The sequence below is a fragment of the Odontesthes bonariensis genome, chromosome 4 (assembly GCF_027942865.1).
Source record: "Odontesthes bonariensis isolate fOdoBon6 chromosome 4, fOdoBon6.hap1, whole genome shotgun sequence".
NCBI lineage: Eukaryota > Metazoa > Chordata > Actinopteri > Atheriniformes > Atherinopsidae > Odontesthes > Odontesthes bonariensis.
In genome coordinates, this window is record NC_134509.1 from 26,064,987 (window position 1) to 26,091,576 (window position 26,590).

The window sequence follows — 26,590 nt, forward strand, 5'->3', positions numbered from 1 at the left end:
ACACAGGATCTCAGGGAAGCAGCAGTTCAAGCAGAGAGGCAGGCAGACACAGAGCTTCATTGAGAGAAGATGTTTTATTAAAGGGGAGGAAAAGTCACTCACTCAAACACACAGTAATTAACACAGAGTGTTCGACACAGACAGACAAGCAAGAGCTAACTGAAACTCAAAGTTCTGCCATTAGAGAAAGAGAGCAATAAGAGTTTACTCTTCTATTCCCCCCATAACACACATATTCACACATTGGTGTTGGTGCAGAGTGAGTGGGCAACCCAGTGTGAGGACCAGGGCTGTTCGACCCCAACAAGTGGCACATCGAGGAGGAAGGAGCAAGTGAGTGGATGGATGCCTTTTGCAGACTCAGTGGCCTGGACCCTCTGTGGGTGAGTTGAAGATGTACTCACTGACCTGAACTCACATTTCTTTACTGGGAATGTAGTGTGTGTGTAGTTCAATTATGCTAAGTTTGATATTACTTGTATGTCATATCAGATTTTATTGTTCAAGCATTCATGCTTATTTAATTCAGTCAGTCAGACTAGCTTGTCTGTTAATTATTGCTGAATATCACTTCTTAGGTCATTTTTTTCTCTGACTCTGAATGATGATCGGTTCATAAAGGTCTTTGCTCATTTTTCTAGTCTTGTTTCCTCTTCAGAATTTTTATGATTCACTATTGTGATTAGCATTAGCCACAGAAATTATCTGTCCATTGACTACAAACTATGCAAGTCATTAGAAATGTGCAGATTAATAAACCTGTGTGTATTTTATGAAAATGGGGATGAGCTCCAAAATGTTATCTAGCAGTTCTCAGTTATAAAGAAGAGAAAATCACTGTAGCATACAAACTTCAGTTTGCATCCTGTAGCCTATCGGACAGTTTGCCTCCATTGCATGTCAGAGGTGTCTTTCTCATCACTGCCCTTTGAGTCAATTCAAAGAGATGCTGAGTGGTGAAAATGCACCAGACTGAATGCACTGCTGTGGTTACAAAGGCTTTCGAGTTTTGTGTATTAGCAAACCTCCACATTCTGAATCCTGGCTCAAAAATAGAAGAATGGCTGTGATCCAGCTGGAATCGAATGCCTCTGTTCCCAGCATGTCTCATTCCCCCTCTTCCTCTGTCTTCTCCTCTGTTTCTGGAACTCATTACAGCTCATTCTCTTGCTTTTGCTTCTGCAAAACCTCAAACAAGGGCCATCAAGTTTGTCTGAAAAAGTGAAAGTGATCTGTTTCATTGTGTGTTGTCGTTTTTAGATGTTGTAACAGCTGTTTTGGGCTCATGCTGCCTGAATAGTACATTCAGTTATTAACTGAATCAACCTTTTACATATTTTTTAAATAGTGTCACAACTGACTCTTGGGTCACAGCTTTTGGGTGTCAGTATTGGAGAAGCAAGGCTGTACAACCTGCAAAATGCTTTTAAATTGGAAGCTCTCATACTTCAGATAAGCTAACCTATAAGAAGTTCAACCTTCAGTCAAAATGCCATTCAGCTGAGCTCACTCAACTTGTTCATAGGTTATACATAAATTTAGATTATATAAACAATTGATTATAAAGTGCAAGTATCAGCTTTGCCTTTGTGTACTGCTCCCACCAGTCAGACACCTGCTTTCCAGAAAATAGAGGTCCAGAGGTGGAAGCACTCCAGGAAGCATTAGCTCGTCATGTAGCATCTGAAGTAGCATGCAACAACTTATCTTCCCTACCTCCAAGTAATCCAAGTACATTTTAAGATTCATAGTTGAAGCACTATAGCTAATTTGAATATTTTCCAAAAGTATTTGTTGTTACTGTTGTTATGACAGAAGCTGGCTATATATTTAGTTTCTTCCTCTTTAAGCCGACCTGACCTGTAATCTTAGCAGCAAGACAAAGCGATGCTGACAGGACAGTGATCGATGCTACCTAAAATGACAGCCCTCCATTTACACAAACACATATTTACACAAATGGAGAATCCTCTTTTCAACATTCTTTGTGGCAACTCCATAATGCCACATGAGCGGAAAGTTGAAAAAAATATTCAGCAGATCTGCAGCAATGCAGAAAAAGTATCTGCTTTCCGCTTTCACATTACTGTGTTTGATTGGTAAAAATAGACACCTTGTAGCAACTGTTGGCATGCACAAGTTTATAGCAACCACTTCAGCTGAGGGTGAGAAACAGGATGAGAATTGAGCCAAATGCAGAAGAAAGCAGAAAGGGGGTTTGACAAGTTGGACTTATTCATAAAAGTACTCTGAACATCTGCCTGCCATTGACCGCAGGAGTCAGAAGGGACTGTGAAAGTAGCCTCCCACTCATTGCCTCCACAGAGATTTATCATCTCAGCATATCTAAGTGTACGTGCAAAAGGGTATCCTTATTGCATAACCTTAACCAAACAAGTTTTGAACGTTGAGAAGGCTATTCTCCGTTTGTTATCCTGTGGCAAGAGATGCACCAAAGTGCACAAGTCCCCATTTGAACTCTGGTACCTGCAGTCAGATCATGAGTCAGAATCTTCCCGCTCCAGAGTCACCAATGAGTGCCAGTTAATGGTTAACGCTCAGACATGCCGCCACAAATCCATGTGAAGTTTGTCTCACCTGCCTTGGTTCACTCACAGAGCTGTGGTGTTGTAATATAATGATCCAGCAGCTGCCAACAATTGTGGCCATCCTAGCTTAAGCCCAGTTGGAAATGAACCAGCTGGACCAGACTCCTTTGCCAGCTAGAAGCTTTAAACCACTTCCTGAGGTGACTCTGCAGGGCAGTCTCGTTAACACAGCCAGACTCTCTGTCCCTCATTAGGGACATGTGAGGTGATAAACAAGAGAAGTAAGACAACAACAAGCCACTTTGCTCACAGTATTTTTTTTAAACAGTAGGCCACATATCCTTGCTCTCCTGTTGTTACATAATCCCAAACTTCTTCTGACAAAGACTCCCAGTCTGCCACAACGTTTTATCATTTGTAGCTCCTCCAATATTCAAATAGTGTTTTACCGAACAGTGTTGACAGTCATAAAGTACCAATATTATTCGGAAAATAGCAAAAAATGTGTTCAGAAAAAAAACAAAAAAAACCCAGCTTTTTAGTAAAAGAGAGTTCCAGCTCCCACTGTCGCTGGATTGGTCACACTTACATTTTTGTTGACTTGCTGCGGTTTCACTTTTGACTAACTTGAAATGTAGGAGCTGCACCAAGTCTGGATTCTCTAGACTTTGGCCCTTGACTGCTCACTGCTCACAAATTTAAAAGTAACTTTACAGTTTGACTTTCTGACTTCTTTTCTCTTGATCTAAAATTGAGCTTTTTTTTTATTTTCCTCTTTGTTGCAGGACTGGAATCGTACATGGTACACAGCCAACCCTGACCTTACCCAGTGTTTCCAGAACACAGTGCTAGTGTGGGTCCCCTGTATCTATCTGTGGTTGTTGGTCCCTTTCTACTGTCTTCACCTGTACTGTCATGACCGTGGACGGATTCACATGTCCTGCCTTTGCATCGCTAAGATGGTGAGGCGACACAGATGAACTTGTCAACATTTTGATGTTTAAGGTTAAAAAAAAAGCAAAATGCACCAGTACACCCAGATACCTCTCCAATCTAACTTTTGCCTGTCCTTTTTCAGGTGCTGGGTTTTCTGCTGGCCTCATTTGGTTTTGTGGAGTTCTTCTACATCCTGCTAGAAAGGAGCCAGGAGATACAGCAGCACATGGTTTTCCTACTGAGCCCCATCATACGCAGCATGACTGTGGTAAATATTGTGGCTCTTTGTCACCAATTACATCCATCCACATTAGATTAAAATAATTTCAAATTTGTATTTTGTTGAGCTGCATAGGCTAAATCTACTTCAGACCCTGAATAGCTAGCATCCTGCATGGTGGTGATTGGAGTCTATCAGTGTTGCAGTCTATTCCACATTCACCTATATTCCTCTAGTGTGGGCTGAGGTTTTATACTGCAAAAATGTAGAGGAATGGGATATTTGAAATAGTGAAATTTGTGAATTCTGCTATCAATATACACAATGATTGCACAATAATCACGTAACTGTGCAATAGCATGACATATCCAAATAGAAAGAAAGCTTTACCTATTGAACTGTGCCTGATTTGTGGTGAAAATTGCATATCTCGCATCCTCCATGAGTTGCTCTAGGTAACGGAAATGTTTTGGGAATATTCCTTACTGGCTCACGTCACTGTACATACACATGAAAGAATATGTAGTGTGTATGGTATGTTGGCCCGACACTGAGGTGTAAAGATGCACAACCAGGGATAGATTTATAGTGTCAGAGCAATGTAAACATCACAGTGGCCTGTAAACACAACCTGTATTTGACAATCACTCATCAGGGTGCAGAGTACATATGTAATGACATCAGTTACTGTTTGAAGTGCACTCAGTGTTAACTATAGATGTCCAAAGTTTCAATGCAGAAAAAGGTGCTGCATCACTCAAAGACAACGAGTCACAAAGAAAACAGATGTGTCATGGGTTGAAATCGAGTCTTCTCACTCAAGCTCGTCAAGATAGAGGTGATGCTTTGCTCGGTCTGGGCAAATCACATGCTTTAATGCTTATTAAGTTCATCTGATTTTCTTCCAACCATCTGGTTAATCTTTAAAAAACACAAAACTACCAGATACAAAGGTGTCAGGCCTGCAATTGTCATCTACTTTAACCATAATTACACAACGTGATTCAATCTTTTTAAAGGTTACAGTTGTACAGTTGGAGTGGAGCAACATTGTTCTGGCCAGAACAATATTTAGGGTGCAATGTGTGTCACTGTGATGCCTCAGCAGTAGGGAAGACAATATACTTATCTTGTTTCTCTTGCAATAAGACTTTAAGGTTAAGGCTCGCCAGCTCTAACCATAACCCTCCAGTCTTCTTGTTCCTATCCCAAACCATACCCTAAATCCCTTTTATGCACACTGAAGATAACTGAAAATTCACTTATAAAGACCACACCATGACGTACGTCATGACATTTATTGATATCCAGGAATGGGGTAAAATGGTTGAGAGGAAGAGATGAGGGCTGAGCAAGACTCAGGGTGGACGTACAACTTGGGAGGCTTTGGTCCTTGACTACCTGGTTCCTGTAATGAATAAGGAAAAAGGGAAGTGGACGAGAAGGTTGTGAGGGAGAGTTTGATAAACAGAGGACCGATCCCGTGCTATATAGACAAGTTTGGGAAATTGATGGTTGGAGAAAACACAATAAAAACAACTCAAATGTTCAGATCTAAATCAGTGCAGCAACTTTGCAGTTTTACACACCCCAAGTGAAATCTTTAATCTTGAAAAGTGTTGTTTATCTCTTCCCTACTCACCTCTTAAATCAAACCATAATGGCCTCTATGACCTGGATCAGGGTGGCATGGTGGGGTGGGATACAGAACATTTTTTATTTCAAGTCAGTACTAGTATGCAATCAAAGAAATGCTCTCAGTGACATTTGTTGATGGAAATGGGCTGAAATGTTTCTCAGAACTTCCATCCCACTCATTTTCAGTAGATTTTAAATTATACCTAACTTATATGAGTAGGGAAAATAAAGGAGGAGAGCTCCACATGGGTGGCATGGCAAGTTGAAATATGGTTTATCCTTCTGCAGGAGTGATACAAGAATTACAATGCAGTACAAAGACACAGAGCTCAGATGGAAGGTTGCTAAGCTGCTGTGAGCCTCTAACACCAACACATAGAGCCACATAGATTTCCTTACAAAGCTCCCTCTTTTTGCTGCTGTATACAGGTCCTGCACAGTCTCACTCTCCTCAAGCAAGACAGCTTTGCCCACCTGTGGTCTTTTCAGACTCCTGAGTAAATATCAGCACGTGTTTGGGTGAAAATACACTGAGACTTCTTTTGTATTGGGGATGCATGTCAGAAAAGGTCATTTATTTTGAGGATGTAATTTGTCAAAGGGCCAGACAACAAACTTCTTCTAAATCACGTTAAGAGCCTGTCATCACTCTCATCTACTTGCCAAAGTTATCAAGTATTTTTCAAGGATATAATTTTCTAGAAGTGTCTTGTAGCCACATGCCACCACCCGTTTCCGTGATGCAGGAATGAAACAGTGCCCGCTTGTTGCTCCTAAAAACTTGTTTTGTTGCCCTTCAGCTGAAGTGAAAGTTTGGAAAGGTTTTTTACCCCAGACTGAATAGTGGTTACTACAAATTAAATGTACACGCGGGACACCGGCTATAATCAGTAATACCATGACGTAACGTTCCAATTCCTTCCCTCCAACACTTTACGCTTCCCATCTAATTACAAGGTAGGGTTTTGATTCAAGCCTTAGTGATGGAGTTAGCCCCACCCACTGGGTTATACAAACAGATGCTTTGCAGTAATAGGTCATTCAGAGCAGGAGGGACCTTTCCCTCATTCGGTTACCCCATGGCAGCTTTATGTTAAAGTTTGGATTTGGGCTGATACAGCCCCGTGCCTTTAAGAGGAAAGTCCCCAGCACTCTTTCCCACGAGTAGATGGTGAGCATAATGGGGAACATAAAGAGCTGCAGTAATCAGTTTTTAAATATACAGTGAATCAATTCAGTATGTGTATGGTGACATATGACATATGTCACATAGGGATTTTTCAACAAAGAATCAAGAATTGTCTTTATAATCACCAATTTAAATGTTGCGATCTCGTCTCACTAATGTTGACAACCTCATGTCCAGAAATTCCCCAGAACAAAACAACCACAAAATTGAGCAATAAAAGCGAAATGAGAGTTACTATTTGAGTTCAATTCTTCAGACAGGCCTCTAAATGAATTATACAGTCATATAGAAAAGAAATAGATCCTCTTTTAAAATCATCTCGTTCTAACTAAGTCTTAAAAGCAGGTGAATAGATCCCACTTCACCCATTTCAATCAGGTTGGGGTTTGGGTTTTGACTTTGATTTGGACTATTGCAACACCTTTGAGATATTCTGTTGTTTATTTTCTGCTGTGTTTGGAATCAGTGTCCTGTTGCTTAATGTTGCCCAAATTTTAGTTATAAGACAGATGGCCTCACATTTGACTCTATAGAACTCTGATATACAGAGGAGTTCCTTGTCAACTTAATGACTGCAAGGTGCCCAGGTCCTGTGGCTGCAAAACCCCAAATCAACCCCACTCCACCGTGATGCTTGACAGTTGATATGAGCTGCTTTGTGCTGATATGCCGTGTTTTGTTTTCTCCAACATGGTGCATTATGACCAAACATCTCTACTTTGACTCATCTGTCAAAAGACTTGTTGTTGTTAGTTTACTATAGATGCAACTTTGCAAAACTAAGCTGTGCTGCCATGTTCTTTTTACAGAGAAGAGGCTTTCTGCTGGCAAATATTCCAAACAAGTCATACTTGTTCAGTCTTTTTCTAATTGTACTGTCATGAACTTTAATATTTAACTTGCTAACTGAGGCCTGTAGAGTCTGAGATGTAGCTCTTGGGTTTTTTGCAGTTTCCCCTGCCGGGACGTCCACTCCTGGGTGAATTCACTTCTCTATAGATCGTTGCTGATGTCTAGGATTTTTATTATGCATCGATACATAAAGCCTTAAAGTTAACAAAGGTCATAATTTATTTTTTCCTTGACCGTAACTCTACTCAGTGTCTGCTGAATGTGTACATAATGATCAATCACAAACAAGATAATACCGTTACCATCAAGAGGGAATAAAGTTGCATTTAAATTCCTGCGATTAACAACAACAATCAGTTAATACTGAATAAATATACAATTGCATCTGTTGAATGATAGTCAAGTATTGTCAAGTAATGGAACAAAACTGAATGAGATAGTCAGTTTATTACAATGTCTCCATTCTTAATACACATCAAATTATTGGATGTTTGAAGGCTTCAGGTTTGCATGTTGTCTTTGTCTTCACATCCCCTCTATACTAACTCCAGCATCCCAAAGACATTCAAGTCAGGTGGGCTGAACACTCTAAATTCCCCATAGGTATGACTATATGTGTCTGTCTATTTGTATTCATTCTCTGATGGACTGAAACAAATATGTAGAGAAAACAAGTTAAAAGAATAATAAATGAATCAATGTCACTGCAGCAGACATCTAAGAGCCATGGAAGCCGTTCAGATCAACATGTTTACTCTCTTTGCCACTGAATCAAAGTCTGTACACATCTTCCTCAAAAAAACTACAACAAACTGTTGATCCAAAAGACTCAGAAATATACCAGAAACTAGTTTATAACAGGACAGCACTGGGGCTCATCCCAAGGTCACCAATGTGGTACTCATTATAAAACCAAAACCAGCTTTCTCCATGCTTCCAGATGAGCTGGCATGGCAAAGTGACGTCTCACTTGGCTAACCACTTAGCAAGGGGGCGATTATGGCTGTTCACATGGAGATGCATGCCTCCTCTGAGGATAGACATACCGCTGCGTCCAAAAACTAAATCAGTTTTATTTTTGAGAAAACATCACATTAGAGTCTATTTTTTTAAGGATAGTTTATAATAGCTTTGAGCAATGTGCTCAAGCATACCATACACATGTAATTTTTTATAGGCAGAAGTCAGACAAATGACAACTTCGTCTGCAGCCAGGGAACCTAGAGACCCAAGTTATATTTCAGAACTGTAATCAACTTCATTAGATCGCAGTAAATGGTGGTGGCAGAAGTGGCAAGGACGGAGCAAGATCGGCTACGCGTCAAAGCAGTGTCCCAAAGCCGGCAGGGAGGCTGGATGTCTTGGGAAGGCGTCACAGTCAGGCCCATGTCATGGGCAGATATGTGGAAAACCCCCCAAGCCAGACTCAGCTTCCTAATCAAGTCCACCTATGACACTCTGCCTTGCCCCCGAAACCTCCACCTATGGTTTGGCGCGGAAGAAAGCTGCCCCCTGTGCAACACCATCAACGCAAGCCTCCAGCATATCCTCTCAGGATGCAAGACGGCGTTGTCGCAAGGCCGCTACAGGTGGCGGCATGACCTGGTGCTGAAAAAGCTGGCAGAGGTTGCAGAGGCATGCAGGCAACAGGCCAACAGCCAACCTCCTGCCCCAGTGAGACAGCCCATCCCCTTTGCTAGAGCTGGGGAGAACCCCAAACCCACCCACCAGAGAGCAACACCAAGACTCCTCTCACCCGGTGGAGAGTGGACCATGAGGGTTGACCTGGGAAGACAGCTCCAGTTTCCTAGGGAGATAGTGGAAACATCACTCCGGCCAGATATGATCTTGTGGTCAGTCCCAAGCAAGAGCATCCTGATGGTGGAACTCACTGTCCCGTGGGAACAAGGGATGGAGGCTGCCAACGAACGCAAGCGTTCCAAGTATGCAGACTTGGCGGCAGAGTGTCAGGAGGCTGGCTGGAAAGCCATTACATGCCCTGTTGAGGTGGGGTGTAGGGGCTTCGTGGGCTCCTCAATGGTTCGCCTGCTTCGAAACATTGGCTGGACAGGAGCAGGGAACCGGAAAGCCATTAAGGAAATGGCGGAGGAGGCAGAGAAGGGCAGTTTCTGGCTATGGCTAAGGAGGAGAGATAGAGGGTGGGGGCAGAACACCTAGGGCTTCAGCAGGGGGTGGCAGGTAGAGATACCAGCCATCGCTCCACCACCAAGAGATGTACTGGGGTTAAAGGAGCGAAACATCTGTGATTGGTGGTCCCCAGCTGATGACCCGTTCCTGCCCATAGGTGTTTCAAGGGAGCACTTTAGAATAGAGGGCACTGGTGGAGGTGCGTCAGGCAGCAATGCCTAGCAGGCATACCAACAGCCTGTATCTTCAAAATTAAACCTTGTATGCTAAGCTGAAAACATTTGCAATGGCAATAGCAGCTGAAAAAAGCTAGTGCTTAATTTTTTTCTTTTGATTTCAAGAGAAGTAGTGCTGAATGGCAGCTTGCAGGGATTTCCCTGAGCAACATTATCTGTGTTAAAAAATTCCCCATCAACACTACAAATTTATGAAGTTAAGAAATCTGTAATTAGATAAAATGGTCAAATGTGGGTTTCAGTGTCTTTCCCAAGGACACTTTCACACACAGACGCACTGGGGAGTTAGCCAAACAAGTGTAAAAGGGTTATATTTTTGGTGTTTGTTCTTTGGCTTTTAATTACAGATTGTGTTCAGAAATGCTCCCTGGTCATATTATTTTTTCTACTTAATTGTGTGGGCGTTTTAAGGAGAAGCTTATTTCTCCTTTATTATTTACAGCATGCACCTGGCTGCTCTGAAATTTTTAATTTGTGTGGATTTGTTCAATAAAAGCAATGAATCTCTAGCTAATAGACTGATTTTCAGTGAAGAAGCTTTTACTTCAAATAATGATACAGCATCCAGTGTCAACTGGAGTTTTGCACCGGTAGAAAGAAACCTAATCGGAGTAAGCTTAAATGTGTGGGCTTTGACTGATAAAGGTTTCAGGGATGATCACACTGTTGATCACAGTGTTGACAAATCTGTTTAAAATTATTTTAATGTGTTGGTTAGATTGCGTGAATTTGCTGATGAAGGTCGTGAAATCATTTGTTATGCTGTGAAATGATCAAACTGTAAAGAGAAGTAATGAAAATGTTAGTTGCTGACTCTTGTCTCTCTGTCCGTTGACTCTTGAAAAGAGTTGGTTCCTCCTCTGCTGTGGATTCTTAAATCACATATTTATGTTTCTTTGTGTGTCTGTGTAGATCCTGGCCTTGTTCATTATCCAGCTGGAAAGAATAAGAGGATGTCGATCCTCTGTATTCCTCTTCTTGTTCTGGGTCTTGTCAGTTGTTTGTTCTCTGGTGCCTCTCAGAGCAAAGATCCAACTCGCCATTGATGAGGTATGTAGCATGCCTAATGCTTATTATGAAAGATTAACATTATATCAAAGCATTTGATTTAAGTATACGTGCACTTCCCTGTGTCTTTACACATTATTGTATGCATTCCATTAATCCAAATGAGGACTAAAGTGAATCTGTTTGTGAGTCCAGTTTGAACTCAGTGAACCTGAAGTGTCAAAACACAGTGCAGGAATATCTAATCTGGTCTATTCCTACCCATAGTCTAGACACAAGACTCAGGCAGCACAGCTTGAGCTATACCCTATGTCAGCAAAGATTTTCTTTTTCACCCCCCAGTTTTAAACAAGGTAACCTAAAGTTAACACAAAGTGTTAGAGGATGACACTGCCAATTCTGGTCAAAGCTGTGTGTGTTTAAGTGCTCCCTTTCTTCCTGCGTCTCCTGTCAGACATTGCAATCATTGTTGTATGGGGTAGGTTAGGGCATACAGCCATGGGGCAATCGTATTTACATTTCTATAAAAACACACGCATCCATATTTCTGTTTTATCGCTCTCGGCGTGACATTCCCACACTGCTTGGGGGAGAGTAATGATGGCCCTGGGATAAACGCTGGTGAGACATGGCAGCCCAGGGTCAGCCCAGAGGAACGTCAGCGCTGTGTTTATGGGCCTACACTGCCATAAACACAGCCAGATGAAAATCTATGCATCCACACATAATGCAAAGCCATTCACAGTTTAAAAGCAGATGTTCAATTCAAACAGCCGCACATGGACACATATAGGAGGCACACGTGACGTCTTATGTACTTAGACTCGATACCGTGCATCTATGTCCTCATGGGGGAATCTAAATGCTAGATTCTGTTTATTTATTTATTTTTCAACCATATCTTCTTCTACAAAAGCTGCAGGAACTAACAACCATTATATATAAAAAAGACTGTTTTTTTTGTTTTTTTAAAGGAGCAACATTAAATGTTATGAAGCAGATTTGGAGGAAATGCAGACATCTACAAAAACTTAATGAAGCAAATACTGTTCACTGCACCTTAAAACTAATAAAACAAAGATATTCAAGAGCAAGTTATGTGTGGTGCTGAGGGAATGATTTAACATTCAGGGGATATGCTGTGCCTTTTTACATCCCTGCCAAGACACAGAATAGTGATTTGATACCACTCTACACTACTTTAATATTTGTGGGTTCACATGAAGCAACACCAAGTCACTTAGGTTAGCCTACCACCAAGTCTTTGAATAAAGGGAAACATGTGTTCTGGCTCGGACAATTAGCAATTAATGCTAGTGTATTTTGTGTATGTGTTCATGTTACTCTATGTCACGTATGAAGTTGACGGCTAGAGCTATTTCAGGATGATTTGTTTTTTTGACATGAAAACTTAGTTTACATAAGAGATGATAAGAGGCAAAAGAACAGCAAAGACGCAGTACATGTCTAAACATGTTCACATTTATTAAAAAGTGTCGGCTTAACATTACAGTGCTGACATCTCAAGCTGACAGAGCTCATATTTGCAGACCCTTGGCCATTCTTTGCTGCTTGACCTACATTTTCCCCACCCACCCTCTGACCATCTTGACCTTGTTTTTCTCTGTGTGGCCAGACTCATTTGGCCCCTTCATATCTGCTTAGTTAAGTTGCTGGTTTGTAAAACCACAATCTCCCTATTTACAGATATGGTCTCTTAGCATGACTGAGAGGCAGCTTTAACTATTGCTTCATTTATATAAAGTACACTATTAAAGCTTCTGGGTTTTTACCCTGATTTAGCTTATAGGTCCAAATTACTCTTTATTGTGTCTGTGATCTTGGTGCATAGACAGTCATCTGCTATACATTGTGTAAGCAAGGGAAAAGCCATAAAATGTTTTTGGTGCTGTTGTGAAACTGCAAAGCCACAGTTATTATAAATGATTCAGTATACTACAGGATGTTGCCTGATTTGTTCAGTACTACAGAAAGAAATTAAACAACCACAGAACATTTTGATGTTTTTGAAAAACATTTGTCTTTCAGGAAGAATTTTTTTACATGTTTGTTGTTGCTTTTTTTGGTTTAGCATCCATTTGACTACAATGCCAATTAATTGTCTCACTATTTTGAAATAAAGGTCAATCTTACAACATTTAAACTCAGAAGGTTCTGCCTTTTTTAACCCTCTATCATTCCCTTTGATGTGTGTTTTATTCCACAGGGCATTGCCTCCGATATTGTACGATACCTCGCCTTCTTCTCCTACTTCACAATCCAACTCGCCCAGCTCTTCCTCTGCTGTTTTGCTGACCAGCCTCCGCAGGGAAAACCCATCTTGGAGAAGGTAGGCAGTGGAGAATGTATCCCACTTCCGTCAAAAAGCCTCCGCTCTGATCCAATACCCAGAAACAAAAATGCCAAAGTAGCTATTTTGTGGTTTTCGACTTTTGTTGTCAAGACACTTTTGCCTTTTGGAGGAAGTGATGTGATTCACCCCCTCCATTCTTTCTCTCACACTTCACCACTTTGGCTTCCTATTAGAGGTGTGTGAATGAGTGTGTGTGTGTTTGACATTGTGGTCTTGCATACCTTCAATAAGACCTACTCACTTTGTGAGATAACATAACCGCAGCTTAGCATCTGTGACTACACAACAGGAAAAACGATACTTAATACAAACCTCACTATCCCATCAAACATGAGCTTGGCTAAACCTTTTTTGAGCTCAAAATAGCAGATTGATTCAGAGCAGCTGGCAGGTGAATGAAAATGAGCTCCTAATCAATCAAAATGACATGTGAGGTAATATTCACCCGGTGATAAATGATCGAAGGGCTGGAAAAGTCCCTAACAAACTAGTGGCTGGTGGTGAGGCTTAGGGTGCAGAAGCCACAGTCTGCCTCAGCAGACACACCCAATGGTGTGTCCTCTACTTTTTCCTGCAGCTCCTCTCTGCTCCATACTCTGGTTAGAGTTACTCACAGGAAGCGAGGAAGTGAGGGGACAAAAAGGGCTGTAATGAGGAGAGCAAACACCCCAGTGAGGGGGTGGCAGGGTGGAAGAAATGTCGTGAAGTCTGAATAAGAGCACAAACTTTCTCTGTGCGTGTGTGTGTGTGTGTGTGTGTGTGTGTGTGTGTGTGTGTCTACATGTTGGACAGTTTGTGATGACACATTTCCACTCTGTCTGCTCTAGACCTCAAAACATCATCTTCACTCAACCCTATTTATTCTGTCCTGTGAGAGTTCATGGTCTCTCCTTCCCACAGTGGACCACCTGAGTGTGCCCGGGTTGTTTACAACATTAGCATTCTTAATCACACCCCTCCCAAGAACACCATTCAACCATCAACTGACGGCCTCTTGAGGCTGTGTATTTTTCTAAAAAGCCTTCAAGTTAAGAGAGCTTTACCACAAAAATAACACTGAATGTGGTCTTTAATCTGTTGCAGAATCCCTGTCCCGTGAAAGATGCCTCTTTCCTGTCACAGATTCTCTTCTGGTGGTTCACTGGGTAAGGTGGTTCTTTAAAAACCTGTCATTTTTAGGCACAAGCTGACTCACTAAGGGAACAGTGTATACTTGTTTTCTATAATATGTTTTTTTGTTGATGTTTTAGTGTGTGACTCATCTATCATGCTCCCTCTTTAGGCTTGTTGTGAAAGGATATCGCAATCCACTGGAAGCAGAAGATCTGTGGACCCTGAGGGAGGAGGACACGTCAAACAAGATAATATCTGAGCTGCAACAGGAATGGACAGCTGAGTGTGCCGAGATTCAGAAGTGAGACTTATTCATTTATGGATAATGTTAGTTTTGTGGGGAATTACAGTCATTTAGTAAATTGCGCTGCAGATTGTATTGAAGCACTTTCATTTTTTGGGACTTGCATGAATCCCAATTAAATTCTAATTGAATAATCAGCAGCTAGATTCATTATATACGTTATTTTCACTGCTTTAGCAGTGCTCCATAAGACAGGTAAACCCTTTAGCCAGGCATTATCCTTTTTATCAAGACTCCACCACCTTTTGTAAAATTTGTCTGCTCTGTTATTGCATAAGTGGCCAACAAATAGTGCACGTGACTGCTGTAGCAGACACAACACACGCAGGACATGCACATGTTTGTCTTTTTCATTTCTTCTGGCTCAAATGGCTCTCTGCTTTGTCACGGCTCTGTGATCCACTGTACTGCTCTCACCATTGTCATAGCTTAACAGCCAAAAAATCAATTCAGTTTTATAGCATTGTGGTCAAGCATCAACATGTTGTCGGTTAAATTAATGACCCGAGCAGAGCACGATTTAGCCGTGGCAGTGGTAATTGAAATTCAGAGTCTCTCGTCACTACAAGCATTTCATGCTAAAAATAAGCAACAAGTCTCTTGAGGACATATAGTGCCATAATGTCATGACAAGAGCTGTGATTCATCTTCAAGGCTAGTTAACATCATCCAGTGCTTTGAAAGGCCACCGTTAAGTCTAATGATTATTTCAGCAACTGATGCTTTCCACAGCTGCTGGCAAATTCTTTGGTCCATCAGTAATGGCAAGAATTAAAACAGCTTTTTATTGTCTATTTTACATGCGAAACTTGAAAGCTGCCCGCGCCACGTGTGTGCATCTCTCACAGATGTCTTGTGTTTAACTGTACGTTTTCTACTTTTTGCAGGCAGGAGAAAGCTTTAGCTTCAGGTGTGGCACTGGGGAGCAGGCTACCAGACCAGGCCCAGCTCCTCAGGAAGCTGCAGAAAGAGCAAAGCTCTGGCTTCTTTCTGCTCAGGACGCTGGCACGCAAGTTTGGTCCATATTTCCTGACCGGCACCATGTGTATCATATTCCATGATGCTTTCATGTTCGCCATCCCTCAGGTGCTGAGGTAAAATTTAAGGAACAATGCAGTAAAACTTTTACTCTGCTCTTACCATTAGAAGGAGTCTGGCTGTAACTTTTTAGCATTAGCTGTGTCTCACCCTAGAACTGTTTGCCTCAAATGAATCATTTTCCTTTCAAATATAATCCACAGATGTTGCAGGGAATTTTGAGAAAAACTTCTTGTGAAAAGGTTACAGGATGTGCAAGTAACCGTGTCATTGCATGTGGACAGAGATACTGTTGTTGAGTTAGTCAAATATAACTTTTTCATTGCTTGGAGTCCCACAAACCAAATTGTTTGAGTGCACTGTATTAACAAAAGCTTCACCCAAAGTGTTCCAAACCTCAGCTTAGACTTAAAATACCTGGATGCAGTGCAGCCCAGGCCATAATAAAAAATAGCTTTGGGGGTTTGGGGGGGATTAACAGACCAATTCAATATTGACACTTATGTAATAAGACTAGACTAGAATAGACTAGACTAGATAGATAGATAGATAGATAGATAGATAGATAGATAGATAGATAGATAGATAGATAGATAGATAGATAGATAGATAGATAGATAGATAGATAGATAGATAGATAGATAGATAGATAGATAGATAGATAGATAGATAGACAGATAGATAGGTTGGCAGTAGTCAAGACTGACCAGCCACCTGCTGCCTCACCATCCCACCAGTCAGACTGGAATGTTGTTGTTCATGCACAGCACAGCACAGAATCAGTGGAAGTGTTAATTACAGTCATAGAACTGTGAGTAAGAAGAGTAGACGAGACCACAGCCCTCTGTGCTTCAGTAAGAAGGACTGTCAGAAAAGGGAGAGGAGGCTCTAAATGACAGAAATGCTGTCGGACCACAATAAGGGAGCCACAGGCCAAGTGTGAGTGCAGCTCCACCGCAGGCTGAGCTCTGTTGTGCAACCCGAACTACTTTGTGTGGACCAGTCAGCCTGAAGCCACAGCAGCACTCAAGGCCACTGGTTAAAGTCACATAATGGGAGTCAGATAAGATCAGACTGAATGAAGATAAATTGTGTCGACAAAGTATGGCTCTGTCCCGGTCTGCTTAGCTTTTTATCATACTTTCCAGGAAAAAACTGAGTTTTTATACTTCATATTAATCAGTCATACAGAAAGAGTTAAATAAAATCAAACTACTTCACAACCTGACTCATCATTAATGCCTCACTTCTCTTCTTCCACAGTCTTCTTCTGGGTTTCATGAGAGATGAAGATGCTCCATATTGGAAGGGCTACTTTTATGCCACCCTCATGTTCCTGTTGTCGTGCCTTCAGTCCCTCTTCAACCATCAGTACATGTACACTTGCTTCACAGTCGGCATGAGGGTGAAGACAGCTGTAATGGGCTTGGTTTACAGAAAGGTGGGTAAATATGCAATATACATTTAGCCACAAACCACTTGTCATGACATAAATTGTGTCTTAAATGGAGAAAACAACATCTTTCTTTCCTTCCAAAATGAAAAACAGATCACAGCATATGATTAACAGCTCTTACCTAAGATGAATGATGATGTGTAATCGTTAAAAGGGAATGAAATTATATTGTGCACAGTGAACTGAGGGCTGAAATGTCTCTTTTGTTGTCAATCCAGTCTTTGGTGATAAACAGCGCTGCGAGGAGGACTTGCACTGTGGGCGAGATTGTGAATCTGGTTTCAGCAGACACTCAGAAGCTCATGGACTTTGTGGTCTATTTCAATGCTGTCTGGTTGGCTCCTATTGAGATTGCTCTTTGTCTTTTCTTCCTCTGGCAGGTATGTTGAAATGCAGCATTGTGTAGCTTACAATGCCTCCCATTCATGCACAGATGCAATTACGCTGACTGTCTCTTGACACGATTCCCTTTTTTAGCATCTAGGTCCTTCAGCTTTGGCAGGAATTGCCACTGTCATTCTCATCTTCCCGCTTAACGGATTCATTGCAAAGAAAAGAAGTAAGCTGCAGGTAAAAGCAAGAATCCTTCACACGTTCACAACAGTAGCCCAGACATCTGGCATGTAAGGTCAAAGGATGCCACAGCTGGTTTAGATAGTGCCTGAAAAGCTGTGTGGGTGTTTGGCCTGGATGTTACATTCTCTCTTGTCCTTTTGATGTCTGGCCCATATAATTTGTTTGAAAAACAATGACAGGAAAGGATGGGCAGTAGGAAGACATAATTTTTCATTTCTCTGGAAAAACAACAGAGACTTCTGTAAATTTGGATGCCAGTTTAATCAAACTTAGTCTTAAATTCAGTGACCACACTCTGGCACTTTGTTGTTTCCTTGTAATAAAAATCACTAAAAAGAAACAAGCTACAGATTCTTACCGAATTAGACTAGTTCTGTGACGTTCAGGAACTACTGCTGCCGTAATGCGGCCACCCAAACCCATGTTCACAAATGCATGTATTTACTTTGGTGTGGTAATTGCCTGTCAGCTGTGTCCTAGTTTCAGTTTGAGACTTTTTTTTTTGAGAATAAAAAGTAAAAAGCTGTATTGTCTGGTCAACAGGAAATTCAAATGAAGTTCATGGATGGCCGCATCAGACTGATGAATGAAATCCTAAATGGAATAAAGATCTTGAAGTTTTATGCCTGGGAGAAGGCCTTCCTGGAGCAGGTTTTGGGCTACAGAGAAAAGGAACTCAATGCTCTGAAGAAGTCTCAGATTCTTTATTCCATCTCTATCGCATCCTTCAACTCCTCCTCTTTCTTGGTAAGATAACTCAAGTGAAAGATCTTTTAAATTAGAGGTCAATTTCAAGATGCTTGCAGTGATTACCTCTAAAGACAGTTTACCAGTTTACAATGATACCTAATGCAAGCTTTGCATGCCAACATTCTCTCAATGCTGTGATGCCATCATGTTGATAACCAGAGGGTATTACCAGAAAGCACAAGTTTTACCATTTTCACTCTAAGTTTAGTGTTAACATGTTGGCCTTTGCTAACAGATTTACAGCTTTACAGCTGAAACTGAAGCTGACGAAATGATACACAAAAGTATGGGATAGTTAAAGAAATTCAACACAACTGAAAGCACAAGCTGAAAACCAATTAGAGGGGAGATTAATGATAAATTACATAGTACATCAACATATTTACAGTTTGAGATATAGCCTACAAAATATTCACGCTGACTTCTGCAGATTAACTCTAAGCATTGGATGAGTGGTTTTATAATCACAGGATTTTAAACTCATTACAAAAGCTTACCAAATTAATTATTGTTCCTGTTCTTTGTGAGCTGATAACAGCTGACACCTTTCTAAATTTCATGGAAATCCATTCAGTATTTTCTTTTTACTTAAAACCTGCTTTTTTGCCTCCAAGATTGCCTTTTCCATGTTTGGAGTCTACGTGACGCTGGATGACAGGAATGTCTTGGACGCACAGAAAGTGTTTGTCTCCATGGCACTTATCAACATCTTGAAGACCCCGCTAAGTCAGCTTCCATTTGCAATAAGCACAACCATGCAGGTAGAGGACTTTTCCCTTTGGTATATATGATTGCTCTGTTGAGGAATGCCGATAATGCATTTAAATCATCTCTCTCTGTTTTAAGGCTCTAGTTTCATTGAGACGTCTGGGAAAGTACCTATGCTCTGAGGAACTGAAGGTGGAGAATGTCTCAAAGGGTCCATTGAGCTCTGGTAAAAGAAAACTTCCCCGATGCATTTATATATGCATAAACTATTAAACTGAATGAATCACTAACTTATCTACACTGATTTATTTCATAAATTCCCAAAGTTTTGTTCCCATACTGCCTAAAATCATAGGCTGACGTAATCAATACAGGCCACCCACAAAATGTTGTTTATAACTGCGGAGTACCACAGCCTTGTATGGATCATATGCACTGTCACTTCCTGGGTCCCAGGCTGACTGGTAGACAGGGAAATTATAGGATGTTTCCATTTAGTGGTTAAAGTTAAATCATAGCATGAATTCAGACATATGATTCATACAGAAATAAAAAAAAAGCTTACAGTACTTCTCTGTCTACAATCTGTCAACACTTCCTGAGACAGCTTATGATAAAGCAACAACTCTGTAATTTGCATGATTAAGCAAATTCACATGTAATTACGCCCAGACAGCACTCTGATGCATAACTTCGAGGAGGAACTTTGTTTTGAAACTTTGCCCCTCAATCCATCCGTTTCCCAGTGCTCATTGCAGGTTTTGTTCATTTTAGATGATTTTTCTTTCCTCTTTAGATGGTGAAGATGTGGTCATAGAAAACGGCACTTTCAGCTGGTCTGCAGAGGGTCCTCCCTGTCTCAAACGGTATGAGTTGTAAAATGAGGATTTAAAAAGAAAATTTGCAGTAAAATCAAAGACAACTTACAGAACAATTCACTTCTTTGTTGACAGGATTAATGCCCATGTGCCACGAGGTTCCCTTGTTGCTGTGGTTGGGCATGTGGGCAGTGGAAAGTCCTCTTTGTTGTCCGCCATGCTTGGTGAAACAGAGAAAAGAAGTGGCCAAGTCACTGTCAAGGTACAAAGCAAGTGTTCCATCTGCAAGATCTATTCATAGTTTGTGGGTTACATTTATTAAATATTGACAGTCTCTCTGTTGGCAGGGCTCTGTGGCATACGTGCCCCAGCAGGCCTGGATCCAGAATGCCACAGTCCAAGACAACATCACATTTGGCCGTGAGAAGATGAAAACATGGTACCAACGTGTTCTGGAGGCATGTGCCCTGCTGCCTGACCTGGACATCCTACCTGCTGGAGATGCTACAGAAATTGGAGAAAAGGTGTGGAATAAGTTAAAAAACAATATTGTTTGTTGTCATGTACATAGGTTGTCAAATTTTCAAATACTTTTTATTTCCATGCAGGGGCTGAATCTCTCTGGTGGACAGAAGCAGAGAGTGAGTCTGGCCAGAGCTGTCTACAGAAAGGCTGATGTATATCTGCTGGATGACCCACTGTCTGCTGTTGATGCGCATGTAGGACAACACATCTTTGACAAAGTTATTGGACCAAGAGGAGTCCTTAGAGACAAGGTATTGCCATGCAAAACCTGCTAATTGCAGTTCAGCTTATCCAATTCAGCTGCTAAAGCCAAAGTTTTACACCTAAACCACTTACAAGTCCATGCTCTGTGCTATTGTTACCATAATATGAAAACTGCCACTTTGCTGACACCTTTGTTTTTGAGAATTTAGCGTTGGATAGTGCTTACATCGTATTTTTCTGACTTGTGTGGCTTGCTTTACAGACCCGCATCCTGGTGACCCATGGAACGAGCTTCCTGCCGCAAGCTGACCTCATCCTCGTTCTGGTAGATGGAGAAATCACAGAGAGTGGCTCCTACCAGGAGCTGCTAAGCCGCCATGGTGCATTTGCTGACTTCATTCACACTTTTGCAAACACAGAGCGAAAGGAGAGTGCAATACAGAGAGGTGTGGAAACATTTCAGAAAGGGATCCAAATTTTTTGGTTTTATTCAAAATCAAGTTAAATCACTTAATAACTCCTTTCTCTGTAGCTGGTTCCAGGAGATCCAATGCTCGACTCAGCATGATTGATTTCATGCCGTTCTCCAGAGACTTGTCACAGGAGCAGCTCATTGGGTATGTAAGGAAATGGAGAAAAAAAATTTTTTTTTTTTAGACTGGCCTCTCACCTCATCTTATTTTCCAGGGGTGACACCACTAATACCAACCTGCAAAATATGGAGCCTGTGTCTGAAACAGACCAGGAGCAGGTACCAGAGGACTTGGGCAAGCTGACTGAGGTTGACAAAGCTCGCACAGGACGAGTAAGTCCAAAAATGGCTTACATCTTCACATCTGATGGTGTGATATTCTAGTTCTAGATGGCTCCTCAGCAGAGCTTTTTACTTGCTTTCAGCTCACCATTTAGTATTTTCCTGATAAACCCACTATACAAAGCAACAAACAGCAGAAATAAGTTTGTGACCAGCTGGTAAATATTGGGAAGTGACTTCTACCTTTTTTGTTGTCCCACTGCAGGTGAGGTTGGAGATGTATAAGAAGTACTTCAAAACCATTGGCTTGGCCATCATCATACCCATCGTCTTCCTGTATGCCTTTCAGCAGGGTGCCTCTCTGGCCTACAACTACTGGCTCAGCATGTGGGCTGATGACCCTATTGTCAATGGCACCCAGATTGATACAGATCTGAAATTGTCTGTTTTTGGGGCTCTGGGCTTTGTACAAGGTCAGTTGGTTTGTTTTGTAAATCCTTGTGGATAAACGCTACAAACCTCTCGATCAGCCTCCAAAGATTTGGTAATATTCATCTTCAGCTTAATCAGACATCCCTCCCTTTTTTCAGGTATTTCTATCTTTGGTACGACTGTTGCCATCTCCATCTGTGGCATCATCGCCTCTCGCCACTTACATATGGAGCTGCTGCTCAACGTTCTCCACTCTCCAATGTCCTTTTTTGAGTGTACACCCAGTGGCAACCTCCTGAACCGCTTTGCCAAAGAGATTGATGCCATTGACTGCATGGTGCCCGAAGGCTTGAAGATGATGTTGAGCTATGTCTTTAAACTCATGGAGGTCTGCATCATTGTGCTGATGGCGACACCCTTTGCAGCAGTGATCATCCTGCCTCTTGCCTTCCTCTATGCCTTTGTCCAGGTACATGCTCTCCTCCAAAAAGAACCACTTTAATCTTTTATGTAAGATCTTTATGTTTAACATGGCTTAGTAAAATCTGGGTTCTATTACTCTGTGTTATTGGAAAGCTTTGGGCTCCAAAACCAAGTCTGCTGCTTTTGCCTTGTATTTTGATCCCAACCTGCTGACATAGATATTATACACATTCATTATGAATTATGGGAAAGCCCTCAGTGCTCCCTTTTGTTTCGCCTGTTAAAGCTGGTGTTTTACTTTTCCACTGTGGGCCGCAGAGTTTCTACGTTGCCACATCCTGTCAGCTGCGCAGGCTGGAAGCTGTGAGCCGCTCGCCCATTTACACTCACTTCAATGAGACGGTGCAGGGTGCCAGCGTGATCCGGGCCTTCGGAGAGCAGCCCCGGTTCATTCTGCAGGCTAATGAAAGAGTGGACTTCAATCAAACCTCCTACTTCCCACGATTTGTAGCCACCCGGTGAGAAAATAGAGGCTTTAACTTGATTTATTTGCTCATATAATTGATAGCTCAGTGGGTTAGGATTTTAAATGATGACACACACTGAAAATGCCCTAAAGCTAAATCATTTTTACATTCACAGGTGGCTGGCAGTCAATCTGGAGTTCGTTGGTAATGGTGTGGTCTTAGCTGCTGCCATTCTCTCTGTAATGGGAAAAAGCACCCTGAGTCCAGGCCTGGTTGGTTTAGCTGTGTCACACTCCCTCCAGGTAAGAGATATAACCCACACACACACACACAAACTATCATGCACAACATTACAGCAGCATCATACTTAAAAAGTAAACCTCACTGTGCTGGATTTTCCAGGTTACTGGAATCCTGAGCTGGATTGTACGATCCTGGACCGATGTGGAAAACAATATTGTTTCTGTGGAGAGAGTCAACGAATACGCTGATACACCTAAAGAGGTTGGTGCTCCCACCATGCATACACAACGCTGTACAACAAGAGCTGCTCATGCTCTCTACTCACCCTTATTGTTGTGATTACCTCATACAGGCTGGTTGGAGCACAGAGGGTAGCTCCTTGCCACTGGCTTGGCCCCAGAACGGCACCATAGAGTTCCAAGACTATGGGCTGCAGTACCGTAAAGGCCTTGAGCTGGCTCTGAAAGGCATTACGCTGAATATAAATGAAAGAGAGAAGGTGATTCATCTTCTGAGATACAAAAAATTTCCTGCATGAACCACCAGTCTTACACACCGGAATTGCAATGTAGTCGAATATATAAACCCAAAAACCTCTTCTTTTTTAGGTTGGAATTGTGGGTAGAACCGGAGCTGGAAAGTCTTCACTTGCCCTGGGAATCTTCAGGATCCTGGAAGCAGCAAAGGGAAAGATCTACATTGATGGAGTCAACATCGCTGACATTGGACTCCATGACCTCAGATCACGCATTACTATCATTCCTCAGGTACAGAAGTAATAACAGAAACCGAGCTCTGGCTTTGATCACATAAACTGTTTTTATTAGTTGCAGTCTGGATCCAGTGTAAAACGAGCCATGCACAATCGCAGCTTGGTGATAACTAACTTCTTCCATCTTCTCTCCCAGGACCCAGTGCTGTTCTCAGGCTCCCTCAGGATGAACCTTGACCCGTTTGATACCTACACGGATGAAGAAATTTGGAGTTCGCTGGAGCTCGCTCACCTTAAAGACTTTGTGTCTAAATTGCCCGACAAACTCAACCACGAATGCTCAGAGGGAGGAGAAAACCTCAGGTACACCTGTGTACATTGATATGACGCTACGCATCCAGAAAAAAGTGTGGAAGACTTCGAGTATATAATTCTCTCCCTCCCTTCCTCCACTTTGTCTCTGAAGTCTGGGTCAGCGCCAGCTTGTCTGCTTAGCCAGGGCCTTGCTGAGGAAAACCAAGATTCTGGTTTTGGATGAGGCAACAGCTGCTGTGGACCTGGAGACAGACACACTCATCCAGTCAACAATCCGCACACAGTTTGAGGACTGCACTGTGTTGACAATTGCTCACCGCCTTAACACCATCATGGACTACACAAGGTACAAGGCATCATTTTTCTAACCTCAAATGACAGAAAACATAAAAGTGATATATTTGATGCTTACTGCTTCTCAAATGTGATGATTTGGTACTTGTACCTTTTTTAAAATCACTCAGCTGAATATCACTGGGCCCCTGTGAGCAAAAAAAACAGGATTTCAGTATTACACAAAGCTGTAATGCATTTAATGTTTCATATAAATGTCGGAAATCCAAATATATATATTAGCACCGTGCAACCAATAAAATAATAGCTTCTATTTTCCAACAACAGGACTTTTACTTTACCTGACACTCAAAGTTATATTTGCTTTGGTGTTTCTTGGCAGATTAACAGGTTATGAAGCAACTAAAATTTTTTCCATGGTTCTTGAAGATGTTTAGATTTTCTACTTTTAAATAGCTTGATCAGTTCTAGAAGAAACTGAGAGCTGAGGAAGCCTTTCAGTCCATATGACCTGTATTCGTGCACTTGGGATTATCTATATAAAGATTTTTGGTTTGATATTCAGTTGGATTCTTAGTATTCTTACAGCAATTCTTGATTTAAAAAATGGGCTAAAAATGTGACAATGGCTCTTCACCATTTTGTTCTCAGTGAGCTTTTCAGGAAACTTTACTCTGGACTCGGTGAACATTTAATGAGCATTTGGTATTATTTTCATTCATTACTTTAAAGATAAAATTAACAACTGAAAAAATCATTCCTAGATGTAATTTTAGCTGTAACGCTGATCAAATAAAAAAAAAAACATGTTAACCATCTGCCCAGTTGTAGACTTGGTCAAGAATATTACACTTTTATCAGATGAAGTGCACAGAGAAATATGAGATCTAAACCCTTTTTCCTCCTTTCTCGCCGCTTTGCAGAGTAATCGTCATGGACAGAGGCCACATTTCTGAGATGGACTCTCCAGCCAACCTAATCTCACAGCGAGGGCAGTTCTATCGAATGTGCCGGGAAGCTGGCTTGGTCTAGATCTCTGTTGGACGTCGTGCCAGATAACTGACGACTTGGTGTACAGATGTGGCACCGCATTTGCATGGCTCCTCAACACATAATAAATTGGGCCATTCCAACCTTTGTGGCAGCTCATAACTCCTCTCTGTGAGGACATTGTCAATGAATCTCGTGAGCAGCTGCTGATGCAGTCCCTATAACATCTGCTGTTCTTTAAAACACAAAGACACCTTGTTCTTAGTCAGGAAAAGACTTTTGCAAAACCTCAAATCATGAACACTCAAATCAAAGCTATAGTGGATTGTTGCGTCTCAAAGCTATAAATATTGTATATAGAGTGGTGGAGTCAGTTTATACTGTAAAGGATTAAGCCAAAGGCTGGAATAAAAGTGACAGACAAATCGTAATGATTTTCATTCTCTTAAGGATGGAGGTCATATTATTTTTGTAGTTTTTGTAAGTGTTTATAAAGCACACGAGATATTTTTGATGTTGTCTCAGGCTTACACATGGATGTTTACTCACACTTTTTTAGCCTTGTATACCAAAGAAGAGGCACTTTTGTACTTGCAGATTGATAGAAGTTTAAGTTTTCTTCTCATCCCAGAAACTGGGACAGGAGAGATTATGACACACTAACCTTCGCAAGGTGGCAGGGGAAATTAGCTTTTACAGCCTTTAAAATTTGAGTTTGAAGCCATTTTTATATGTCAGGTAAGGAGGGGAAAACATTGAAGCAAGCCAGGACATTAGCAATCGTCCAACTATGTTGTGGCTGTTGTTTATTTCTGTCAAAGTAAACATTTTAAAAAGTCAATAGAGACCTTGCTAGTCAAATTTAACCTGACACTGGTAGTGAAAACCACCATGAATGAAGAGAATGCCTCTTAAAAACAATGGTGATAAATCTCTATGGGATTGTCTCTCTGCCTACACCACACAAACTCAGGCCATACTCATGCAGTGAGGAGAAAATCAGTATTGTTCCTATGGTGCTGACATAACAGACTGTAAATAGTCCGTGTTGAGCTTTAGTCTTGATTAAAAAAAAGCACCCTATGAACTTTTCCAAGAGAAGAAGCATTTACTGTTTTTGTCTTACTGGTTTAGACAATATATTCTAAGAGAAACCCAAGTGTTTATTTATGTCATATGACAAAATGTAAGTGTCCTTAAAATTCTGAGGAATATATTATATTTATACTTTTTATAACAAGCTTGATCATTTTCACTGACCTTTTATTGTTAATGTACTGTCTTGTTCCATACATCGTGCTGGATAATAAAGTTTATT

General features: G+C 41.4%; 2 protein-coding genes across 2 annotated transcripts in view; one reads left to right on the forward strand and one right to left on the reverse strand.

The window, feature by feature from the left end:
- abcc6a (ATP-binding cassette, sub-family C (CFTR/MRP), member 6a) lies at nucleotides 1-26,527 on the forward strand. Its single transcript, XM_075463697.1, has 31 exons — nucleotides 1-383; nucleotides 3,335-3,511; nucleotides 3,628-3,753; nucleotides 10,681-10,818; nucleotides 13,004-13,126; nucleotides 14,234-14,295; nucleotides 14,433-14,564; nucleotides 15,455-15,661; nucleotides 16,869-17,046; nucleotides 17,280-17,441; nucleotides 17,539-17,631; nucleotides 18,181-18,384; nucleotides 19,002-19,148; nucleotides 19,234-19,321; nucleotides 19,892-19,961; nucleotides 20,049-20,175; nucleotides 20,261-20,437; nucleotides 20,522-20,689; nucleotides 20,905-21,088; nucleotides 21,175-21,259; nucleotides 21,330-21,447; nucleotides 21,662-21,869; nucleotides 21,987-22,297; nucleotides 22,570-22,769; nucleotides 22,894-23,020; nucleotides 23,121-23,222; nucleotides 23,314-23,460; nucleotides 23,570-23,728; nucleotides 23,870-24,036; nucleotides 24,140-24,334; nucleotides 25,206-26,527. Exons 1-31 carry the CDS (start codon nucleotides 342-344, stop codon nucleotides 25,312-25,314), a joined length of 4,533 nt encoding a protein of 1,510 aa, XP_075319812.1. The 5' UTR covers nucleotides 1-341; the 3' UTR covers nucleotides 25,315-26,527.
- Nucleotides 1-26,590, reverse strand: part of rps15a (ribosomal protein S15a) — a 125,744-nt gene that overhangs the window by 56,250 nt on the left and 42,904 nt on the right. The gene's annotated exons all lie outside the window — the stretch shown is intronic.

Coding starts and splice junctions, on each gene's coding strand:
- abcc6a (XM_075463697.1), top strand. CDS start 342: ATGGATGCCTTTTGCAGACTCAGTGGCCTGGACCCTCTGTGG. Junction 384..3,334: donor GTGGCCTGGACCCTCTGTGG/GTGAGTTGAAGA, acceptor TCTTTGTTGCAG/GACTGGAATCGTACATGGTA. Junction 18,385..19,001: donor TCAACTCCTCCTCTTTCTTG/GTAAGATAACTC, acceptor TTTGCCTCCAAG/ATTGCCTTTTCCATGTTTGG.